At 42.6% G+C, this 21,321-nt stretch overlaps 1 protein-coding gene across 1 annotated transcript in view; it reads left to right on the top strand.

The window, feature by feature from the left end:
* LOC138285842 (uncharacterized) overlaps positions 1 to 20,947 on the top strand; it is a 33,274-nt gene extending 12,327 nt beyond the window's left edge. The window contains exons 4-5 of the mRNA XM_069226274.1: positions 15,922 to 15,991; positions 16,784 to 20,947. Of these exons, the coding sequence (XP_069082375.1) occupies positions 15,922 to 15,991; positions 16,784 to 17,079 (366 nt within the window). The 3' untranslated portion in view covers positions 17,080 to 20,947. The remainder of the gene's footprint in view (positions 1 to 15,921; positions 15,992 to 16,783) is intronic.
* The last annotated feature ends 374 nt before the right edge of the window (positions 20,948 to 21,321 follow it).

Genomic DNA, 21,321 nt, shown 5'->3' with positions numbered 1-21,321 from the left:
ACCTCTAAAAAGGGGGCTCTTAACCGGGGATCTTTTTCCCAATGTAGTTATGCTGAGGACAAATACAACCTATAAGCACAGACAGGAGAGCAGAAAAACAGAGGATAGAATTGGCTCTAAACCAAAAACATCAAATTTATTTGGTCAGAAGTAGGCTTAGGCCAAGATTAAAAAAACGGTAGAGAGTGCTGGAAGAGGTAATGCTCATATGGACTCTCACATCAGTTGAATCAAGAGGAACAGGGCATTATCCTGTCTCCTCTAATACTGGGTTGACATGTTTCGCACCTCAGGGGTCACCACAGATCCAATGACGCTTCATCAGGACCAAAAACATAACCTCAACTTCTCCTAAGAACAATACATAGACCTTAATGTAACTCGAATTGATAAGTATACTAAACTCTGGTCACTTACTTCAACCAACTGCACATCTGGTTAGCCTAGTCAAAAGGTCACCCTGTGGAGTAAGGACAAAAGCAATAACACACATGCCATGAAATGTGATGCATACACAACAGTTTAGTAGCACTTGGAAAACACTATAGTAATATTGTGCTCAAAAGTAGTGTGGAAGAAAAAGATAAATAAATATGCACAGGCTTACCGTCCCAAATTATGATAACGGCTCTCTAGGAACACACGTGCCCACAAACAGGTGCACATTACTGAACAAAATATATTGAGAAAATAAAGAGAATATTTTCAGTATTTAGAGTTAGACATTCCGTTCTACAAATGCACTCACTATAATTAAATCCTTCTGGGGAAAATGTAATTATCAGCACACGTCTCTTCGTAATTTCAGGAAAAATTACCAGTCTGTCAGATGTATCATCACTTGTTAGAACTCAGGTGGCATTGAGGCGGCTCAATGTAGCTGTGTGGGGAATACCGACTGTCAACGAGATCAAGATATAATCCCTACAACATCAGGCAAAAACTAGGAGGGTCGATTATGTATCATGTTTTTGGTTTAGAGCCAATTTTATCCCCTGTTTTTCTGCTCTCCTGTCTGTGCCTATAGGTTGTATTCGTCCTCGGCATAACTACATTTGCATTTACATGATCACTTGCCCATGTGGCCTTCGTTACATTGGAATGACCTCCAGACCGGTCAAAAATAGGATCAATGAGCACCGAAGTAACATTAGGTGTGCCCGTGCTACTGCAAAACTTAGTGTACATTTTTCAGAAGCACAACACGGCCTTGATGACTTATGGTGGGTGGTTCTGGAGTCTCAGAGACTGACAGGTAATGACTCCAGGTCCCTTTTCAAGATCGAACAGCGCTGGGTCTTCAAATTAGAAACTCACGTCTTGGGGTTGAATGATGATATTCCATGGACACAGCTAGCACATTGATTGTCTTTGAGTTCACCAAACGATACTAATACGATTGTCCACCGGCTATCAGTGGTGTTGTTCTCATTACATTTAATCTTTGCTGTCCCTTATTTATCTTTTGGAACCATCCCTGTTAGTATATTGACTATTTTTGTATTTACATTTTTCTGTTTTGCCTATTAAATTATGTATGCTGGCACCAGAATATTTTTTTTCGATACATTTAGGTCACTGAGATGCCTGTATCTTGCAGTGGTTCATTGTGCGAGTCCTTTTTTAGTGTCCGTGTGTGCCTCGCAACTCGCAACGTCATTTCTACTGATGTCAGTGTACCCCCTCCACGTGACTAGGAGCAACCAATCGGAGCTCCAGGAATACTTCCTGGTTCCGCGTCGCTCAGCCTTTTCTTCCCTTTTTAAAAACGTTCCGAATGCGTTCCATCGCTTCTTGCAGGAACGCTGCCCCCGGTAGGTCCCCGGCTACTGACAGGCGACATGCGAGTAAATACCTCCTCGCGGTTAGCTAGCCATGACGTTTCCTGTGTAGTTTCTTTACAATTCCGTGATCGCTTTACTGAAGCGGTTTGAGATAAGGCTCTGTGTTACATAATCAACCCTCCTAGTTTTTGCCTGACGTTATAGGGATTATATCTTGATCTCATTGCCAGTCGGTATTCCCCACATAGCTAGATTAATCCTCCACAGTGCCACCTGAGTTCTAACAAGAGATGATACATCTGACAGACTGTTATTTTTACCTGAAATTACAAAGAGATGTGTGCTGATAATTACATTTTCCCCAGAAGGATTTAATTATAGTGAGTCCATTTCTAGAACGGAATGTCTAACCCTAAATACTGAAAATATTCCCTCTTTATTTTCTCAATATATTTTGTTCAGTGATGTGCACCTGTTTGTAGGCACCAGGGGTTCCTAGGGAGCCGTTATCATAATTTGGGACGGTAAACCTGTGCATATTTATTTATCTTTTTCTTCAAACTACTTTTGAGCACAATATTACTATATTGTTTTCCAAGTGCTACCAAACTGTTGTGTATGCATCACATTTCATGGCATGTGTGTTATTGCTTTTGTCCTTACTCCACAGGGTGACCTTTTGACTAGACTAACCAGATGTGCAGTTGGTTGAAGTAAGTGACCAGGTTTTAGTATACTTATCAATTCGAGTTACATTAAGGTCTATGTATTCCTTCTAAGGAGAAGTTGAGGTTATGTTTTTGGTCCTGATGAAGCGTCATTGGATCTGTGGTGACCCCTGAGGTGCGAAACATGTCAACCCAGTATTAGAGGAGACAGGATAATGTCCTGTTCCTCTTGATTCAACTGATGTGAGAGTGCATATGAGCATCACCTCTTCCAGCACTCTATTTACCGTTTTTTAAATCTGGGCCTAAGCCTACTTCTGACCAAATAAATTTGATGTAATATATTATGAGAACTGGAATATTCTTATTATTAAGAGTCTACAATATCATAAGAAATGATCACACTAAGCAAATGTACACAATTGACCTAGCTGTTTAAATAAGATCATAGATTTATTATGAATGACATTTTCACAAGGCAGTATTCCTATGTGGCAGTTACATCCTCTGATTTGTCAGCCGGCATGTCTCTTCGGCATTTGCAGTCTTCCAGGCGATCTTCTTCAGTGGCGAATTTCCAGCATTGATAGTGGCAGCATCTGCTTGAGAAAGCTCTGTGACTGCCAGCACACATGCTAGTACTTGCGCTTGTAAAGTTTTAGTCCTGTTCACAAAAGGAACCACGTAGGGTAACTGGGTGACCCCAGGTGACCACCTCATGACACAGATTGCTCCTGGCATTGCACTCGCCAAGAACATGTTGGGTGTTGCCTCTTGGACAGTCTGTCCTCCTGCAAGGTCAAGCACTCTCCTTACTTCTCGCTGTAGGCAGGCTTCGCGGCACTAAGCAGACCCTCAGGTTCTCTGACAGAAAGTGCAGACTTTAGGTGATGTCCCCTTATCTCTGGGAGGCTGGCTGTCCGACAGAGATCAGGGCTGGTCAGGCAGTAGCCTTTAATGTAGTCTGCAATTGAAAAATTAGGAACAGGAACAAAGTGAGATGATTTGGATTCCAGTTTTATACACATTTTCCAGACAAGGGATGTGGATCCGCTGTCTAAAGTTTCATAACTGGTTTGGGTTTATTCTCTGCCAAATGTAATTTTTGGAGTGATAGTGAAACTTCCCCTCAGTGATTGATAGGAGCTCTTGCTTGGTGGGAAGTGAGAAGGCCAACCCCTGAAGGAAATCCAGGATGTCTGAGCACCAGAATTGGCGTGGCCAAGATGGGGGGCAAATACGATGACTGAGCTCCTGTAGCTATGCTTAATGTTTGAGGGCATCTTAGGCCAAAGAGAGTTGGTAAAGTCATACAGAAACTTCCACCCAGTCCTTCATGAGACCTGTTTTCCGTTATTATGGACCCCTGCCCAACCAGGAGGCAAAGGTATTGCTTCATATTTAGGCATGTCTCGACTGTATCTGTATTCAGTTGACTGATTTCCATGAACATGGAAAGAAAGGCCTTGTTGAGGTCCCACACTCAGGATACATAAAGGCACCTATCTCGACTACCGTTCACAACCCCTTAGATTCACCAGAGCTGTGAGAAAGCTAGTCAAAGGAAATGCACCCATTGAGGGAGCAATGCACCTAGTTGTGCTGTGTAGAAAAGGAAAGACTAGTTTGACCCCAGACTGCAATTACTGACTGGGCCACAGCATTTTGAAGGGAGCTGAGACTCTACACACCAGTTCAACAGTTACTCTGTTGCAACAAAAAAGGCCCTGTGTCTAAAACACCATTTTGCTAGTCCTGCTAAATTGCATCCCACCAAAACGTGAAGATGCCATTTACCCCAGCGTTGTCATGTGAATGTTAAGTTATTAGGACTAGTTGCATCAGGTCTGTGAGGGTAGCCCATAGCCAATGGAATTAGGGGCTTGGGGGGAGCGCTGCTGCACCCCTAAAATAACCTTGCTGGAGTTCAGAAGGTGAATGAGCAATAAAAATGCATTTTAAATGCTGTTTTTATCTTGTCACGTTTCATGTGAATCGAAAAGCAGAGGTCAAATGTCAGGCTATGCCTTCTGACAAATTGTTTGCTTATTCTTTTAACATGGAAACTAGTGTTTACTTTTCTTTCTGTGACTCCAAAGTTAGAGGATTTTGTAATGTGAACTATTTGCAAGTCAACACAAAAATAAATTGTAAATACCTGCAAATGAACTGTACAAAGATTTCAAACTGGTATCAGCTGTTAAGAAAGCATAAACGACGTAATTCTGACTTATCATAGCAACAAAAATGTTAATAGGATCAAAACAAATCATGACGTTTTACTTAGTGATGTGCAAATGCTAAATATTTGCTGAAACACGATTTCCACATATTATCGTGCGTTATGTAGGTTTACCATTTAAAAATACGTCTGTGCACACTTTTTGGACATTTGAATTGGAAAGTGCACAGTCTGTAAATGACAGTGGCGCAACCACACCAAGTTTTAGTAATATATTTGCAACAGGGAACTCCAAAAGGCACCACTGGCTACACTCCACACCTCGACCACTTTCCGTCCCACTGATTCCAGGGATGTAACATTGATCGTAGCACCCCACTCTGAAAGTTATCCCAGCACCACTGGGGTCGCGTCCATGATTCAGGGGCTGGGTCCTTGGGTGGGATGCTCTCCGTACCCGCTGGCCTCTGAGGAACTTGGTTCCATGCTCGCTATCCAGTATGGGGACACCGCTGCTCCGCAGACGTGAGAGGCGGGTCTTCATAGACTGTCACCCTGGGGGTGCAGAGCATGGGCTGCACTCACTGGCTGGTTTCGTGGCAGGACACAGTGTGAATGAGGATCGGCTGCTGCACGCTGACTGTGCATGGAGTGAGTCCAGTTTTGTGGTGGAGAAGCAGGAGTGTGAGAGAAACAGCTAAAATGGCAACATGGAAGTGTTACACAAGCCCTACAGCAGAGTATAAAAGATGCATACTTCAACCCAGACCCGAAAGTGGGCAAAGAGGGAACTGGTGGAGGTGTGCCCCCCTGCGAGCGAAATGGCGGTGCCCGAAGCGCTCTCAGCGCTGTTAATACAGAACTTCGCGCACCAGGGACTCTTCAGCCGTGTGTTTCGCACGCATAGCCTCCCAATCGACCTTCCTGCCATACATATGCATCGGCATCTTCGCCATGAGCATCTTTAAGAAGCGGGAGTATCGATAGAGATCAGTTCATCCAGCTTCCACTTGTTCATTATCTCTTATTCCCAATCTGTCGATGTCTCCGTGAACCGAAGAAAGGAGAAGAGACGCTGCATCAGCCATCCAAAAAATTAAAACAAATTTACGTCTTAAGACCTTGCCTGATCGGTCCATAGTCCTGGGATAAAGTATTTGGAGGGTAGTGTTTCCAGAATGCATGTGAACCCAAGTCACTAAAGAGCATCTCTCTCTGGCATGAACATGAGTGGAAAACGCCACCAATGGCACCTTGGCTCCGGTGAAGGGAGCAAGATCATTTAATGTACGGGATGTGCTGGGTAAGAAAGAGCAATGTATTCCTACAGCCACTAGATGGCAGGGCACCCACAGCTTGAGAATAGTAGAGTACGAACTCGAATTGTATTACTGTATCCTTCGCCAATGAGACAGAAGGCGATTGTTAGACAACTGCCCATTGTTAACAACTGCCCATCACCGGTGATCTTCATTACTCTTAATTCAAAGCTTCGCTAGTGAAGACCTTGCACGAATGAGGTGAGTCTTCGCCCTGGAGACAGGCAACCAGTGATTATCAAACGTTGTGCAAGTAAAACAGGCATATATTTTCAAACAATCTGAGCCAATTGTACTCGTCTTTCAGCAAGGGTCAAATTTAGAACGTACAAAGTAGAATTGTTTAAATGAATCGGGCAGTCTTTTTAATGGCATTACAAAGGACTGCGAATGTGCACCAGCTATGACTTTAGTCAATCATTGGGCTTTATAATTGATTGTGCTACAGAATGAGACTAATCGACCAAACCTATAGAGATGGATAAATCTATGTGGAGTAGCCCAAGTGGCTGCATTGCAGACGCCAATCAGTTCACCTCCTCGCGGACTGGTCCAGGATGTCGTCACGCCATAGGTGGTCACTAAAACCTACTTATTAAGCTCGGTTTATAAGGGATCAGCAATATCCAAGGCAATCTTTCTACCCTTTCCTGCCAGACCAAAAGTGGCAAGTATGTTGTTTATGTAGTGGAGAGTTACTACTTGCTCCAAATATATAGTGAGCTCTGTACCGATCAATTAAATAGAGCAACTACTCTCCAGGCAATAATGGCCTAGTAAAAGAAACTGGAAGGGTGATGCAGTATGAAAAGAAGAGGCTACCTTTTCTCAAACCATTGCACATTGGTGAAAGGCCTAACTCCCTATGGCATTTCCGACTGGAATGACTCCTTGCTGGAGAAAGGCTAGAGCAACCTATCTGAGGCTCCCTCTTCTGTCCAAACATCACTTTTCAAAGTTACCAGATGAAGGCGCTATAGAGCAGGTGCTGAGAGCTGGTGTTGCCAAAGTAGACAATAGTTCATTGAGAGAAACGAACAGTGTTGCAGAGCTAACTCCACCAGGATCTGAGACAAATAGGCCACGCCACGGCCACCAGATTTACCACCAATGTTTCCTGCAACACTCTTGCCTGATCTTTGGAAATTAATGGATTTGGAAGACATTTGTTGCAGACCTAGTGGCAAACCTGCACATGAAGCGATTCATGATGTGCTCCTGGATAGCTCTCTGCTGCCTTTCAGCAATGTTCAAGTTATACAGATAGCGCATATATACATACATACCTGCATATGAATATATGGCTGAGATGGTCAGAATGTATATTCTTCATCCCAGGAAGGTAGGCCTCTGCCAAAGAGAGTATACTGAAATCCCAACCTGCAAATCCTCTGGGTTAGTTGTGTTAATGTTGAACATCTTGTCCGCGCTGCTTGCGATATTAGCTTTGGACATCTGGTTCATTTTGCATTGGAAGAGCATTTGACTCTTGTATGGGGCAGTTGTCAGGAGAACCTGATGAATGGCATCCACTTCTGTTCAAATGGATGACTGGCAGGCTTCATCTATGTCACTTGATCCCCCACATGTTTCCCCTTGTAGACATGCTGCCATCGGTGATGAGGACAAGGAGGGTAGGTAGACAGAGGGCATTCAGTGAAAAGATAGTCTGGTACTTGCCACTGGAGGACGGCCTCCAGAATTCCCTGTGGTCCATGATATCATGTCATTGGACCACAGTATGGCACAAGAGAAGGCAGACTTGGAAGAGATGACACACAGGCAATGCAAATTACATCATTCGACACGTAAAACGACATTTCCCAGAACTACAGGGAGTGCAGAATTATTAGGCAAGTTGTATTTTTGAGGATTATTTTTTTATTGAACAACAACCATGTTGTCAATGAACCCAAAAAACTCATTAATATCAAAGCTGAATATTTTTGTAAGTAGTTTTTAGTTTGTTTTTAGTTTTAGCTATGTTAGGGGGATATCTGTGTGTGCAGGTGACTATCACTGTGCATAATTATTAGGCAACTTAACAAAAAAAAATATATACCCATTTCAATTATTTATTATTACCAGTGAAACCAATATAACATCTCAACATTCACAAATATACATTTCTGACATTCAAAAACAAAACAAAAACAAATCAGTGACCAATATAGCCACCTTTCTTTGCAAGGACACTCAAAAGCCTGCCATCCATGGATTCTGTCAGTGTTTTGATCTGTTCACCATCAACATTGCGTGCAGCAGCAACCACAGCCTCCCAGACACTGTTCAGAGAGGTGTACTGTTTTCCCTCCTTGTAAATCTCACATTTGATGATGGACCACAGGTTCTCAATGGGGTTCAGATCAGGTGAACAAGGAGGCCATGTCATTAGATTTCCTTCTTTTATACCCTTTCTTGCCAGCCACGCTGTGGAGTACTTGGACGCGTGTGATGGAGCATTGTCCTGCATGAAAATCATGTTTTTCTTGAAGGATGCAGACTTCTTCCTGTACCACTGCTTGAAGAAGGTGTCTTCCAGGAACTGGCAGTAGGACTGGGAGTTGAGCTTGACTCCATCCTCAACCCGAAAAGGCCCCACAAGCTCATCTTTGATGATACCAGCCCAAACCAGTACTCCACCTCCACCTTGCTGGCGTCTGAGTCGGACTGGAGCTCTCTGCCCTTTACCAATCCAGCCACGGGCCCATCCATCTGGCCCATCAAGACTCACTCTCATTTCATCAGTCCATAAAACCTTAGAAAAATCAGTCTTGAGATATTTCTTGGCCCAGTCTTGACGTTTCAGCTTGTGTGTCTTGTTCAGTGGTGGTCGTCTTTCAGCCTTTCTTACCTTGGCCATGTCTCTGAGTATTGCACACCTTGTGCTTTTGGGCACTCCAGTGATGTTGCAGCTCTGAAATATGGCCAAACTGGTGGCAAGTGGCATCGTGGCAGCTGCACGCTTGACTTTTCTCAGTTCATGGGCATTTATTTTGCGCCTTGGTTTTTCCACACGCTTCTTGCGACCCTGTTGACTATTTTGAATGAAACGCTTGATTGTTCGATGATCACGCTTCAGAAGCTTTGCAATTTTAAGAGTGCTGCATCCCTCTGCAAGATATCTCACTATTTTTGACTTTTCTGAGCCTGTCAAGTCCTTCTTTTGACCCATTTTGCCAAAGGAAAGGAAGTTGCCTAATAATTATGCACACCTGATATAGGGTGTTGATGTCATTAGACCACACCCCTTCTCATTACAGAGATGCACATCACCTAATATGCTTAATTGGTAGTAGGCTTTCGAGCCTATACAGCTTGGAGTAAGACAACATGCATAAAGAGGATGATGTGGTCAAAATACTCATTTGCCTAATAATTCTGCACTCCCTGTAAAGTTGCAACCCCAGCCACTAGAAGACTGGCACACAGACTGGCTTCCACATCGCTAGTGGCAGTCCGAGCATATGGGCCTGACTCACACTAAGCTCACGTGTCTGGCAGCAGCATTTCTGTGACTACTCATATTAGTTCACACTCAGCTTGTCTTGTTCCTCCACCTTTGTTCTTTCTCTCCTGTTCAGTTCCATCAGTTTCCTTCTCCCCCCTTCTGTTGTGCCTTATTATGTTCTCTGCGTACCCTTTGGTTGAGTTTGTGTTTCCCACACAATTGGTTTTGTGGTGCACCCAGGGCTAGTTGCAGAATGCCATCTGATCGCTCCCTGGAAGTCCCAGTCTGTGGTATGAGTGGCTCGTGCTTACCTTCTGGGTGCAGGCCTCCTAGTAATATGTGTTCTCTCACATGTATGTGGGGACCTAACCTTGATAAATCTGACTCGAGGCACTGTGCTGTGGGATCCAGTCGGGGATTTCTAACTTACCTTCGAGAGTGTTTCTCTCGTTCTCTCCATTCCCCCATGCTCCTTTCCCCTTAGCCTGAGTCTTCATTCCCAACCTTGACCTCATACAAGAGGTGAGTTGACCTCTTGGGGGAGAAAACTGGATTGGCTTTGACACCATCACACTGGCAGTACCAAGTCCGTGAAAGTTTGCCGGACTACACAAGATGGAGTCTAATGTCAATCCCCTACAAGTCATAGCACAAGAGATCAGTAAGATCCAAGGCAATCTCAAACTTGCACGACAGAAGCATGCTTGCCTGTTAGGGAAATTAAATCAGGCAATTCATTTGCCTGGTTCATCTGGTGAGGCCGACTATTTCCCCTAATCTGCTAATATTGATTCTGGCAGGAGTAGTGTAATGACCGGCAATGCAGTTGTGCATCAGTTCACCTCCTCCGGTCTGCCACCCCCTGAGATGGGTATGAAAGACCAGTATCGCTTTCAGTGCCAATTAGATTTTCTACCATCACCACAGCAATTTGCAAACGACCAAGCAAAAGTTTATTTTATGTTGTCCTGTCTTAATGAAGACACATTGGCTTGGGCGACTCCTTCAATTTTAAATCAAAGCCTTTGGCTATTGAATTTTTGGACATTTGATCAAAAATGTCCGTTGCGTGATTTTCAAACATTGTGCAGGTAAAACGGCACACATATATTCAAAAGACTTGAGCCTCCACACTTGCAGCACCCATCGACAAGGAAAGGAAGACCGACTGTCCTACATCAGCTGGAACCAGTAGGGCATGGCAGAAGCTGTTTGGACAGGTGACGCAGATGGCAGCAGCCTTCTATCAAAGCCTACGTGAAGGACAGAAGGAGATCCTTTCTTTAGTTGTTAATCAACCTACAACCAGTAGAACACTTATTGATCTCACGCTAGAGATTGATGTGCAGCAAACCCAAAGCCAACAAGAAAAATGATGGCTCCCCTGGTAAGGTGCTCAATCTCTCTTCTTTAGAAACACTCACAAAGAATTCTGGTTCAATGGAGGAAACTATGCAACTCAGAAATAATTATTAACTACAGCAGAATGGCAAAGCAGAAGGAAAGAAGGACTATGGGCCTGATGTAGATCTTGCCGCAGGGAATACTCTGTCACAAACGTGGCTAAAATCCCATCCGCCCCATTATGATCTCCATAGCATATAATGAGAATGTAATGCAGCTGATGGGCTATCCCTCACCTTTGTAACAGAATATCCCCCTCCTCCAAAGTCTAAATGAGGCCCAATGTCTTTCATGTGGAAATGGGCATTTTTGTAAAGGAATTCTCCAACGTCTCGGGAAACCTACAAGACTCGACTGTGAAGGGCGAACCACAGCCAAGTCCTTTCTCCCTTTCCCAGATAAGCCTCTAAAACATAAGAATGTAGCAGACATGTTCAACTCCTGGTACAATTTATTTCTAAGGGTGGATTATTTACTACCGTAACTCTCACTGACTGTGGCAGTTCGGGGTGCATCATGGATATAAGATTTCAAGAAAGAAATGGTTTACCTAAACAACACATGGAAGATTCTGAAAAAGTCAGAAGTCAGGGCACTCGTGAATCAAAAACCAATTAAGTAGAGAAATTTAAAAGTCCTTGTTGTGCCGATAGGGAATCATGTGAAGAAACTGGCGATCATGAAGAAATTTATTCTTGGAAGACAGATTACATCACAGTAATAGAGAACAAACCTTAAAATCATGTAGCAACCAACGCCAACACGTGTTTCGTCTTGAGAGAGAGTAAAATCTCTAAAGACTTCATCAGGGCTGTGCTAATATCTATACATCAGTCAGTATTATGAATCCGGGAAAATTCCAGGATAACCAACTATTTGTACGTAAATGAATATGTTGGAGCGGGAAACCGCGTGTGTATCTAAGCGCGGTATCTCGTAGTACCTGTTCCAAATTGCGATTTTAAGGATTGTTCTCTATTACTGTGATGTAATCTGTCTTCCAAGAATAAATTTCTTCATGATCGCCAGTTTCTTCACATGATTCCCTATCGGCACAACAAGGACTTTTTTATGTATAGGCTTCCTTGGAAGCCTTAGAGGATAAGGGAAGTTCCTCTTGCCAGGAGCACCGTGTCTTACTTATTATTGTCTCCCTATTACTATGTGGATTCACTGTGAGCGCCCATTTACTATGTTCTTTCTTCCCGTGTGCTAGTGTTCTATACATGGAAGATTCTGAACCCATCATAGGGATTGAGGGAAACCTTCTGATTTCTTAGGAAGTGTGTTATGAAACGTTCTCTTGGGGATTGCATTAAATAATCAACACCCAAAAAAATAATTCACTTTGGACTCGTTGGAACTCATACCTCCGATGTGGTATTAGTTACGCCCTGCTTAAGAAGGCACAATCGCTCCAATGACTGGGTACAGCAGACCATTACATTTTCATTGCAAAACTGCCAGCAGTACTGCTTTCCTAGGAAGGACTTGAAAAAGGGGCATCCTTGAATGTGCTGTGTGATACACAAACTATGTGTGCTGTGTGATCCTCAAACATCGATACCAGAAACATAAAAACATTTCCAGGACTTCTTCAATAAAATGGAAGCTGATCAGTTACCAACTCTTTGCACATGTACCTGTCCCATCGATTTGATACACGACAATAAGATTCTACATGAGGGAATATATCCACTAACAATGAAAGAAGATAACATTTTCCAAGAGTATATCACTGAAAACCTGTGGAAGGGGTTAATTTGCTATTCCAGTTCACCAGGCAGTACCCTAGTTTTCAGCATCACCTTGCCAGTGGATAAATGTCTATTGTTTATAGACTGCAGGGAACTCAATGCTGTAAGAATTGAAAACAGATACTCTTTACCCTTAATTTCAGTCTTTTTAAATCAAATGAAGTCAGTGAAGATATTTTCAAAGATACATTTTAGAGGAGCTTACAATTTGCTACATGTACTAGAAAAGGGGTTGAGTGGAAGATTGTGTTCACTACCACATATGGACACTTTGAATATTCAGTAATGCATTTTGGATTATGCAGTGCATCTGCAACCTTTCAATGCTTTGTGAATTATATCTTCGAAGATTTATTGGACACATACATCATTATCTATCTTGATGATATTTTGGTATTTTCAGAGTAGTTGGAAGAACATCACAGGCAACTCAAAAAGTTCCTAAGACACTTAGGGGAATATTCACTCTTTACTAAGTTAGAAATCGGTTATTCGAAGTACCAGAGGTTGTGCTCCTTGTGTTTTAGAGTTCACAATAAGGAATACATATGTATAGGGATGAAATCAAAGTTGTATCGGATAGGCCGGTGCCGAAAACTGCCAGGGCGATTCCAAGATAGTTAGGCTTGTCCACTGTTTATATGCAGTTTATTCGATAATTTTCAGAGATTGTATTCTCAGCTAATAAAAAAAAATCATCTTAGCTGTTTAAAAAAATTGTTTCCTTTCTTTGCGGAAAAGATCAAGAAGAAGCATTTGAAACACTTAGATGCATTTGTAAATGTTTTCCTATCTGTAGGCTTCTAGATTCTACGCTGCCCTTCATTGTTGAGACAGATGCATCATCTTTCACTATTGGAGATATCCTGTCCTAAAAAGACCCAACCACATAATAAATTCATCCTGTAGTTTACTATTTCCGAACTCTTCAATCATCTCACAACATGGAGCTATTGGTAACTAAGAGAAGCATTGTCTCACAGGTGGCATTATCCTGAATGAGCTCAGCCTATACTAACAATTTAGACATATCTAGAAATATAGGGTACCTTAAATCTATGAAATGTATAAACCTGTGACATGCCAGGTGGCCCTGGTTCTTTTGGTAAATGGGTAAATGGACCTGGAAAAGCTGACACTTTATATAGACAATGAGAACAACGTCAACCCTTTAGCAGTCCTCCCTCAATTCTGGCCACTTAAAATAAGCCATTCAAATCAGAGATAGGATTCTTACAGTGACTCTTAAAGAACTTATCAGAGAATTGATACAAAGCATTAGAGGGACAGACCTTGTCTCATACATGCGAAGCCTCAGACAAGGAAGGTAGATGACTGGCTTTCCAAAGGCAGGCTTGTTCTTTTAGAATAGGCTGGTTTCCCATTACCAAACAGGCAAAAGATGTGTGACTGTAAATGTCCTTCTGCCTCACAATCTGGCACTGTGGGCAGAAAGATGGAGGTGGCTGTGGAATGAGTCTTCATTTCTCAGTGTGGCCTGAAATATATACTCCTTTGTAGACAAAAGAATAAAGCCTTGTAGCTTAAAGGATTAAAGATGTTCAGCAGCAGGTTGACACACAAATTGTACACCCCTCAACTCCCGAGCCAATCTGTTGCTTATTCCAGTGTTCAAAATTAACCTTTTCGGACATCTTGGGATATTAAGGCATTTTACAGAGATTTTCTATGATATTCTTTCCTTTGCACCATTTAACAGCTTATAGTAAACTGTAAACTCTGATAGTTTTTTACATAATTTAACACAGAAACTATTATTTTCCTAATTCTAGAATGGGGTTTTCCGTACAAAGGGTGCGAGGCATAGCTTTTATTATCAACACTCTGAGCTAAGCAATTGTCAGCCATCGGCTTTTGAATGGTGGCAGAACTGTCATAAACATTCATCCTCCAGTTACGGGCATCTTCCTCCGTTGGCATTTCCTCTTTGCAGAGTCAAATTAATAATTTATTTTACCAGTATCGCCCTCTTCTTCTTCACGTATTGATATTGGTCTATGATTTACTTTTTATTTGAACTTGGCTTATATAAAAATCACGAGATCAGTAGGAAAAGGGGAGAATAAAGAATCAATATTGTTCTTCTCCACCCCAAAATTAGTGTTCCAAATATGGTTTGGTACAAGACATCACAGACAGTGCGAGTAAAGCTTGAGTAATTGAAACCTCTAGAAGGATGACCTTAAGCAAGAGCCTTACAGTTCAGAAAGATGTTCCTCCAGAGAAGATAGAAAGGAGAGGAAAAGCATTATTCAGGTGAAGAGCAGGAGTAGATGGTGCCAGAAGTAAGAAGACATGCCTATGAGTAGAGTCAAGCACTGGAAAGTATGAAGTGAGTGAAAGATAGCTTTGAATTCTAGATTCCATCAGTAATAAGAGCTTGTGATTGTAGCTTCCACCAGTAACGAGCCCAATCACATAGGATTGCAAGGGATATATCACCAAAGTATGATACCCCCTCCATTGGGCAAACCATCAGTAATTGGGGCATTTATCCATGCAACCTGTTGCAGAATTACAAATAAGGCATAGTTCATAGATGCTCTGTCAGGAAACCTGATTCCAGCTGAATGAATGTAATAAGGTATAGGATGGCTACCACTGACAATGAAAGTGAAGCATATGTCATAGGGATCCTTGCCCGTCATGAGCTGGGTTGTAAGTAAAACCAGGCAGGAGGCAAGTGCTGAAACGTTGACTTGTGGTGTCAAATCAGGTTTATGTGCACCTTTTTAAGGCTACTGAAAATGGTGTCAAACCATAAGTGTATATTTGAACAGAAGAAGCATTGAGAACACGTTCATATGCTTGCGACATTCTGGGTATTCCAAACATGAAAGATAAAGACATAAATTAAAGAAGTGTTGAGACCTGAGATGAATTGTTCAGGATATTTCCTCTGCGTGTATTGTTTCATGGTACACTTCTACTCGATGCCGGTTGAGTGAAGGTAACGTGCACCACAGCAGTGTTTCCTTTAACTGTAGCGCGAGAGCAGCAGCACGGTCAAAGCCGCACACTGTGTATTTTTTTAGTTATAAATAACCCACAGTAGGAGAGCTGAAGGAAATCCAGATGTAGCAAACATCAGGCCTTAGACACGAAGGGCCGGGCGATGGGTAAAGTTCCCATCAGTATCTTGTTTTGTAAAGTCAGCAAGGGAGCTAAGGGGAGTCCCACGAGCTATACACAATGAGCTGCACAATTACTCCTCAGCAGAGACACTGTTTTTCAGATGCAATGGACGAGGTTGGAGCAGGAGAACCAACCAGATGTAGGCAGGCGCAGACCTCCATGAGAGTCAATAAAATGCCCCAATATCTTTCTCTCTACAGGCTGGCGGACCTGGTATCCTGGAGCAGTTCTCGGACCGAGCTTTGTTGCTCGCATGGCCAGATGCTGAAGGTACGCCTGCACGCCTCCTTTAGTGGTTTGTACTTGTGCAGGTGCTTGTACTTGTGTAATTATTGTATTACTGCCTGCACACGAAACGAATGGACCTGGATTATCTTGGTTTAATGAAAATTGCACTTTGCCTGAAGCATGCCAAAGCATACATCACCTCAAGCAGGCAAAGTAAGTGCGCGAAGGCCAAGGGTGTCCATGATATCGTGAATCCATATTGAGGAGTGCACGGTTTACTTAATGGTTAATGTGGTGCCCAGAGCGGAGAACGCGTATTCTTTTAAATGGATTAAAATACGCGTTTCAGTTGGGACCTACGAGAACTGTGTGCCACTATGTAGAGGAAGTATTACTTAGGCACCACTGACATACTTGAATAACACATGATTCGAGTCATTTGACTCAACAAGGACGAGGTAGCCTCATAGTAGACCTATGGCCAATGGGGCGACATTTGGGCTTCGCAGCGAGGAGCTAAAGTGCTGGTTCAGGGCCTTCAACTTCACACACTGTGTGTTCTTTGCGCAGCATTGTACCTTTATCTTGATTCACATAGCACTGTCATGGAGGGCTTAGATTCAGGCATTCACATTGATGCAAATGTGAGATATAAATTATAGATTTAGCAAGGCAAAGGAAATAATGACAAAAGAATGCTTTGACTGATAGCTGGAGATGCAAGCATCTCAGGGTCTTATTTCTGTTATTTGGCTTCTCATCCCAGCATTCTCTCTACTTCCCCTACCCTTCATGTTTCCCAGCTTTGATCCCCTTCCGTTGTATACTTTCCAGAGTCCTCCACCTTCTCTCTCGACTGCCTGGGTCAATACAGAGGTGACACCATCTTACACGTGGGTGAGCTGTTGGGTGAGACCTTCTCTTCCAATCCCTGGGGACAGTCTACCTCCCGAGACTTCCAGCTGGCCCTGGCTGATGACTTCTGCTGCGTAAGGCGATTGGGACTTCCTCAGTGGCCCGGGCACCGTGACTCCCTCAGCGTCTGGAAGAGGAAGAATCCCCAGCCGGTGCTGTGTGATGGCGCCCACTTCCACTATGTGGACATGAGCCGACCAGGAGCCCCTGAATAATGAGTCACGATGAGGGCATTATTCACCGTTAATGTCCGAGGTGTATATATATTATGCATTCCGAAATAACATTAATTATCCATACTGGATGTACAGCTTGCAGAGAAAGATATATTGTCTATATTTGTTCTTTGAAAAATGAATCAAATTGTCATTTTAAGTAATCAGACTGTGTTCAAGATGGAAGAATCTGACAGTATCCATTAGGAATTAAATAAACCCGTCCCTCCGAGGGAGTGAACGACGATGGTTATTTGGGGTTAAATTCAGTTTTAAACTTTCCAGGCGCGATCAGTAATCACGTCTCTTCACGGAGTCGTCAGTTCACCTCAAGCACAATGTCACCTGATCACATGAACTAATATCAAACCAAGTTGCTGAACTATGCAGGACACCCCAGGCTGCTATAAGCGCTACAAGGGCATGCAGGTGGCAGAGGTGCAGTGCACAAAACGGACGGCATGACGTAGAATAAGGCAAATAGCATGCAACTAAATAAACGAGAAACCGGGTCATTGAGTAATTTGGTCGAAGTCACACTGCCTTCAGCCACTGAGACAGAATTCAAACGTAATAGCTTAAAAATCCCGAAGCCAAGTTGAGTTGTGTTATCTGAAAATAAAACAGCCAAGCTGCATTATCATATTAAGTTGTAGGTGTGACGCATTCAGTAGACATCACCAACATAACTGGCTGATAAGGCTGGAAGTTCTTGGCGTGTGTGGAGCTTGCTGAACACTTTCCCGGAGCAGACCTATTTATCACAGACTGTGTCCCAAAATGTGCAATCACTTCAGCTACCATATATAGGATGAAAACACGTCATTCAAAGGATGCTGCCGTTCTGACCCTCACCTTTAGGATTAATGGGATTGCTTGTGGTTGTCAACCACTGTTGTAATGTTAGTAAGATGTTACAGCTCTCAAACACGGTGGCAGCTCAAGCGCTCGCCTTTAGGAATTTGCCCCTTCAATTAGAAGTATTAATCACTTTTGCACTTCACTTTCAGCCGATTCTACACTTTTCAGAGCAGACATTCTCTCCAATTTTCACTCTTAAGTTCATTGAAGGTCACAACAACTCGACTCCATACCTTCAGCTTTGGAGTAGTACTATATCAATAGTAAAAGCAAATCATTCCAAACATTGCTAGGTTAAAATGGCTACACCAGCCCTCACTTCTAGGATATCACAATCTACAATCAATCAGGATTTATAAAGCACAGCTAATCACCCGAGAGCGTAGCCAGACGCTTGCAGGTCCGGGAGGCTTATTCGAACTCTAGGTCTTGTGGGCCATTCGGAATTCCAAAAGTGAGGTGATGGTCCGGAGGTGCGTGGGGAGGCCGTTCCAGGTTTTTGTTGCGATATGAGAGAAGGAGCGTCCTCTACTTCTACTTCAGTAGATGCGGGGAGTATGGGCAAATGAAAGGGAGGCAGGGCGTTGGCTTCTCAGCGGTTGGTGGAGTTCAGGTGGTGGTAAATGTACGCAGGTCCTTGTTTGTGTAGAGCCTTGTGTGCATGGGTCAGCAGATTGAATTGACATCTTTTCTGTATGGGGAGCCAGTGGAGTTGCATGAGGTGGGGTGTGATGTGGGTTAATCAGGGAAGGCTGAGGATGAGTGAAGACATCTACTCCAGTAACCTTTTGTACTTTGTTTACAGATGGATATTGATGTATGGCTATTGACCTGCTCTTCTACCTTTATACTGAGTTGATAGAATAGTCCCTTTTTAATTTTACATTGACAGAACTCAGTGGTTCCATAATCTTCTTATACATTCCATTGTTCTAGAGGCTGGATTCTATTTGTGTTAGATTACGTTGTTTAATATGTCGACCAAGGAAGGGCTCTAAAGATGTGGCAAACAATTTATTCTGGTTCTTCTGAAAATCACCATGCTTCTGGAATGGCATTGTTTCTGTAAAATGAAATGCTAAGAACACATGTTCCTAGCCCCAGAACAGAGTTTAATCCAATGTGGATCTCTTAAATACGATACTGAGCTACTGTGTACAATGTAGAAGGTCTTGGCACTTTGGAGAGTGCTCTTTACAACATCATTCTTGAGTTTAAGACTGCCTATAAACAATTGCGAATCTAGGGAAATGTGAAGTGCATCACCAGCAACCCCCAGTTCTCTGGTCTTTATTTTGTGCTGAGATTGGACGTTCTGTGGTGTAAAATAGGAAATTGCATTATTTGTGTGCTAATGCAAGTAGTCTAGCCACAGTGTGCCAATGGATGTGGGTGAGGAGGGGTTGACATGCCACATAACCTCACCGATATGAAGAACTGAGTGCATAGCTGTCTATATTCTGAGATAAGGAGGTGGATGTCTATGGTGCTGGAGCAATGACCTTGTAATAGTGGTGAGATGTTGTTGAAATCACCAACCACCATATTCTGCTCAAAAGCCTGAAAGAAACAGATTAGGGTGACACATCTGGTCCAATAATGACATGTATGATGGATCCTCAGTGGGACACCTCCACTTCCTCTCATTGGTGCTCTTTTTCTAACACTACATGCAGTGTACCACATGGCTCTGCTCTAGCCCCTTTCTTTTCAACACATGTATTCTTCCATTATTTTAAACTATTCATCCATTCAGTATTCAATTATAAAATTGCACTGATACTCTTTAAAATTGTAGCCCTATTTTGGATCCTCTTGTGATCATTTCTCGAACTATCTTCTTATTATCGATGACCAAAGGACCAGGAACAAACTTAAAATGAAGGCCTTCAAGGCTAACGTCATATTAGAAAATGATCCACCAACAGCTTGTCCTGGAAAATATCAGGCTTCTTTATAAATATCATAACAGACCTAAGGCACCTCACCCTTAGAGAAGATCTTCTAGAAGTCAACTTTCACCAGCAGTAAGGCACTACCACCTACAATCATTTCATCTAACAGTGTGTGTGGGGTATGAAACGCACAAGTTGTGACAGCGTTATGTTGTGTTTGTTTTAAAGAGCATATAACGTGGTGCCTCGGTACTAAAACATTGCTGGCCAAGTGGTAACAGAACACAGCTGTTGGTTAGGAAAGAAGTTCGCTTGAAGACCATTGCGGATGGCAGTGTGATCTACAGCTCCACGGGTAAATGGAGGAAGGGTGTTCCAGTGTAAGGAGGCTACTACAGAGAAGGCTGCATGAGAATCAATGCAGAAGATATAAATGCTAAATTACAATGTTGGCATTTGTATACTAAGTAGGCTGACACTATTGTGCCCTTCTAGAACAGTCCCTTATCCAGGTGTCTTTCCAAAGGAGTTTGGGGGTTTCACCTCAAGGTGGACTCCGACTCATTCTTTGATGATGTTTCAGCTCTTATTTTCAGGTTGGTTTCTAGGATTGTGTAGTGTAACCTTCTTGGGGTGATGCTGCACATTTATATCATGCGCAAAACGTTCATCTGTGGTAATATTGAATGGTCAGGAACCAGGTTTCATGGGTAGGATTGTTTTGTATTAGGGTCTTTATTAGAAGGCTTTACTTATATGTTAGGTTGACAATATATTTGTGTCTAGGCGATTCGAGATAGTCTGTGCATGCTGTTTCTGGCTATGTGGCAAGTTAGCGCTGTGCAGGACATATGAGGGGTGTGTTTTTTACACCTATGTTGTGTAAGTCTCGTTAGTGGTTGCTGCTGTTGGTGTGCTGAGTTTTATATGAATGGATGTACATAGAATATTCTCTCTACTGTGTTTTAATATTGTCTATTTTGTAGCATCTCACAATTGATAGTGTGTAGTAAGTGTTGAATGATAGCCATATATATATATAGCACATCTGTTCCTAATTGGATGTATGTGAACTGTCGTGTCCACTTGTTCATTAAATTAGATAGAGATTTCATATGTTCCATTGTGTTTCTGTGTTGCATATTTTGGTGATAGTGGCTAACAACGTAGAAGCCACCAATGTAATGTATCTGCTGTGATGGCTGTATCTGAAATTGTGTAAGTAGTCCTGTTGAATGTGTGTGGAATATGCTGAGGGTTGGTGCTTCTGAGAGCGATGCGACAGAAAACCATAAAGAATATCTGTGCTTTGTTGTATATATATGAAATGTAAGGTGTAACTTGCTCTGTTAGATGTTGGACTGCTCTGTGGGGATGATGCAACCATTTATATTTTACACTACTTAGAGGGGATAGTTACCACTTAATGACAACGAGCATTGCATTGGATAAAACCAATGAATAAACCATGAGTCTTTTGAAATGA

The sequence above is a fragment of the Pleurodeles waltl genome, chromosome 3_1 (assembly GCF_031143425.1).
Source record: "Pleurodeles waltl isolate 20211129_DDA chromosome 3_1, aPleWal1.hap1.20221129, whole genome shotgun sequence".
Taxonomy (NCBI): domain Eukaryota; kingdom Metazoa; phylum Chordata; class Amphibia; order Caudata; family Salamandridae; genus Pleurodeles; species Pleurodeles waltl.
This window is presented reverse-complemented; position numbering and strand designations above follow the sequence as displayed.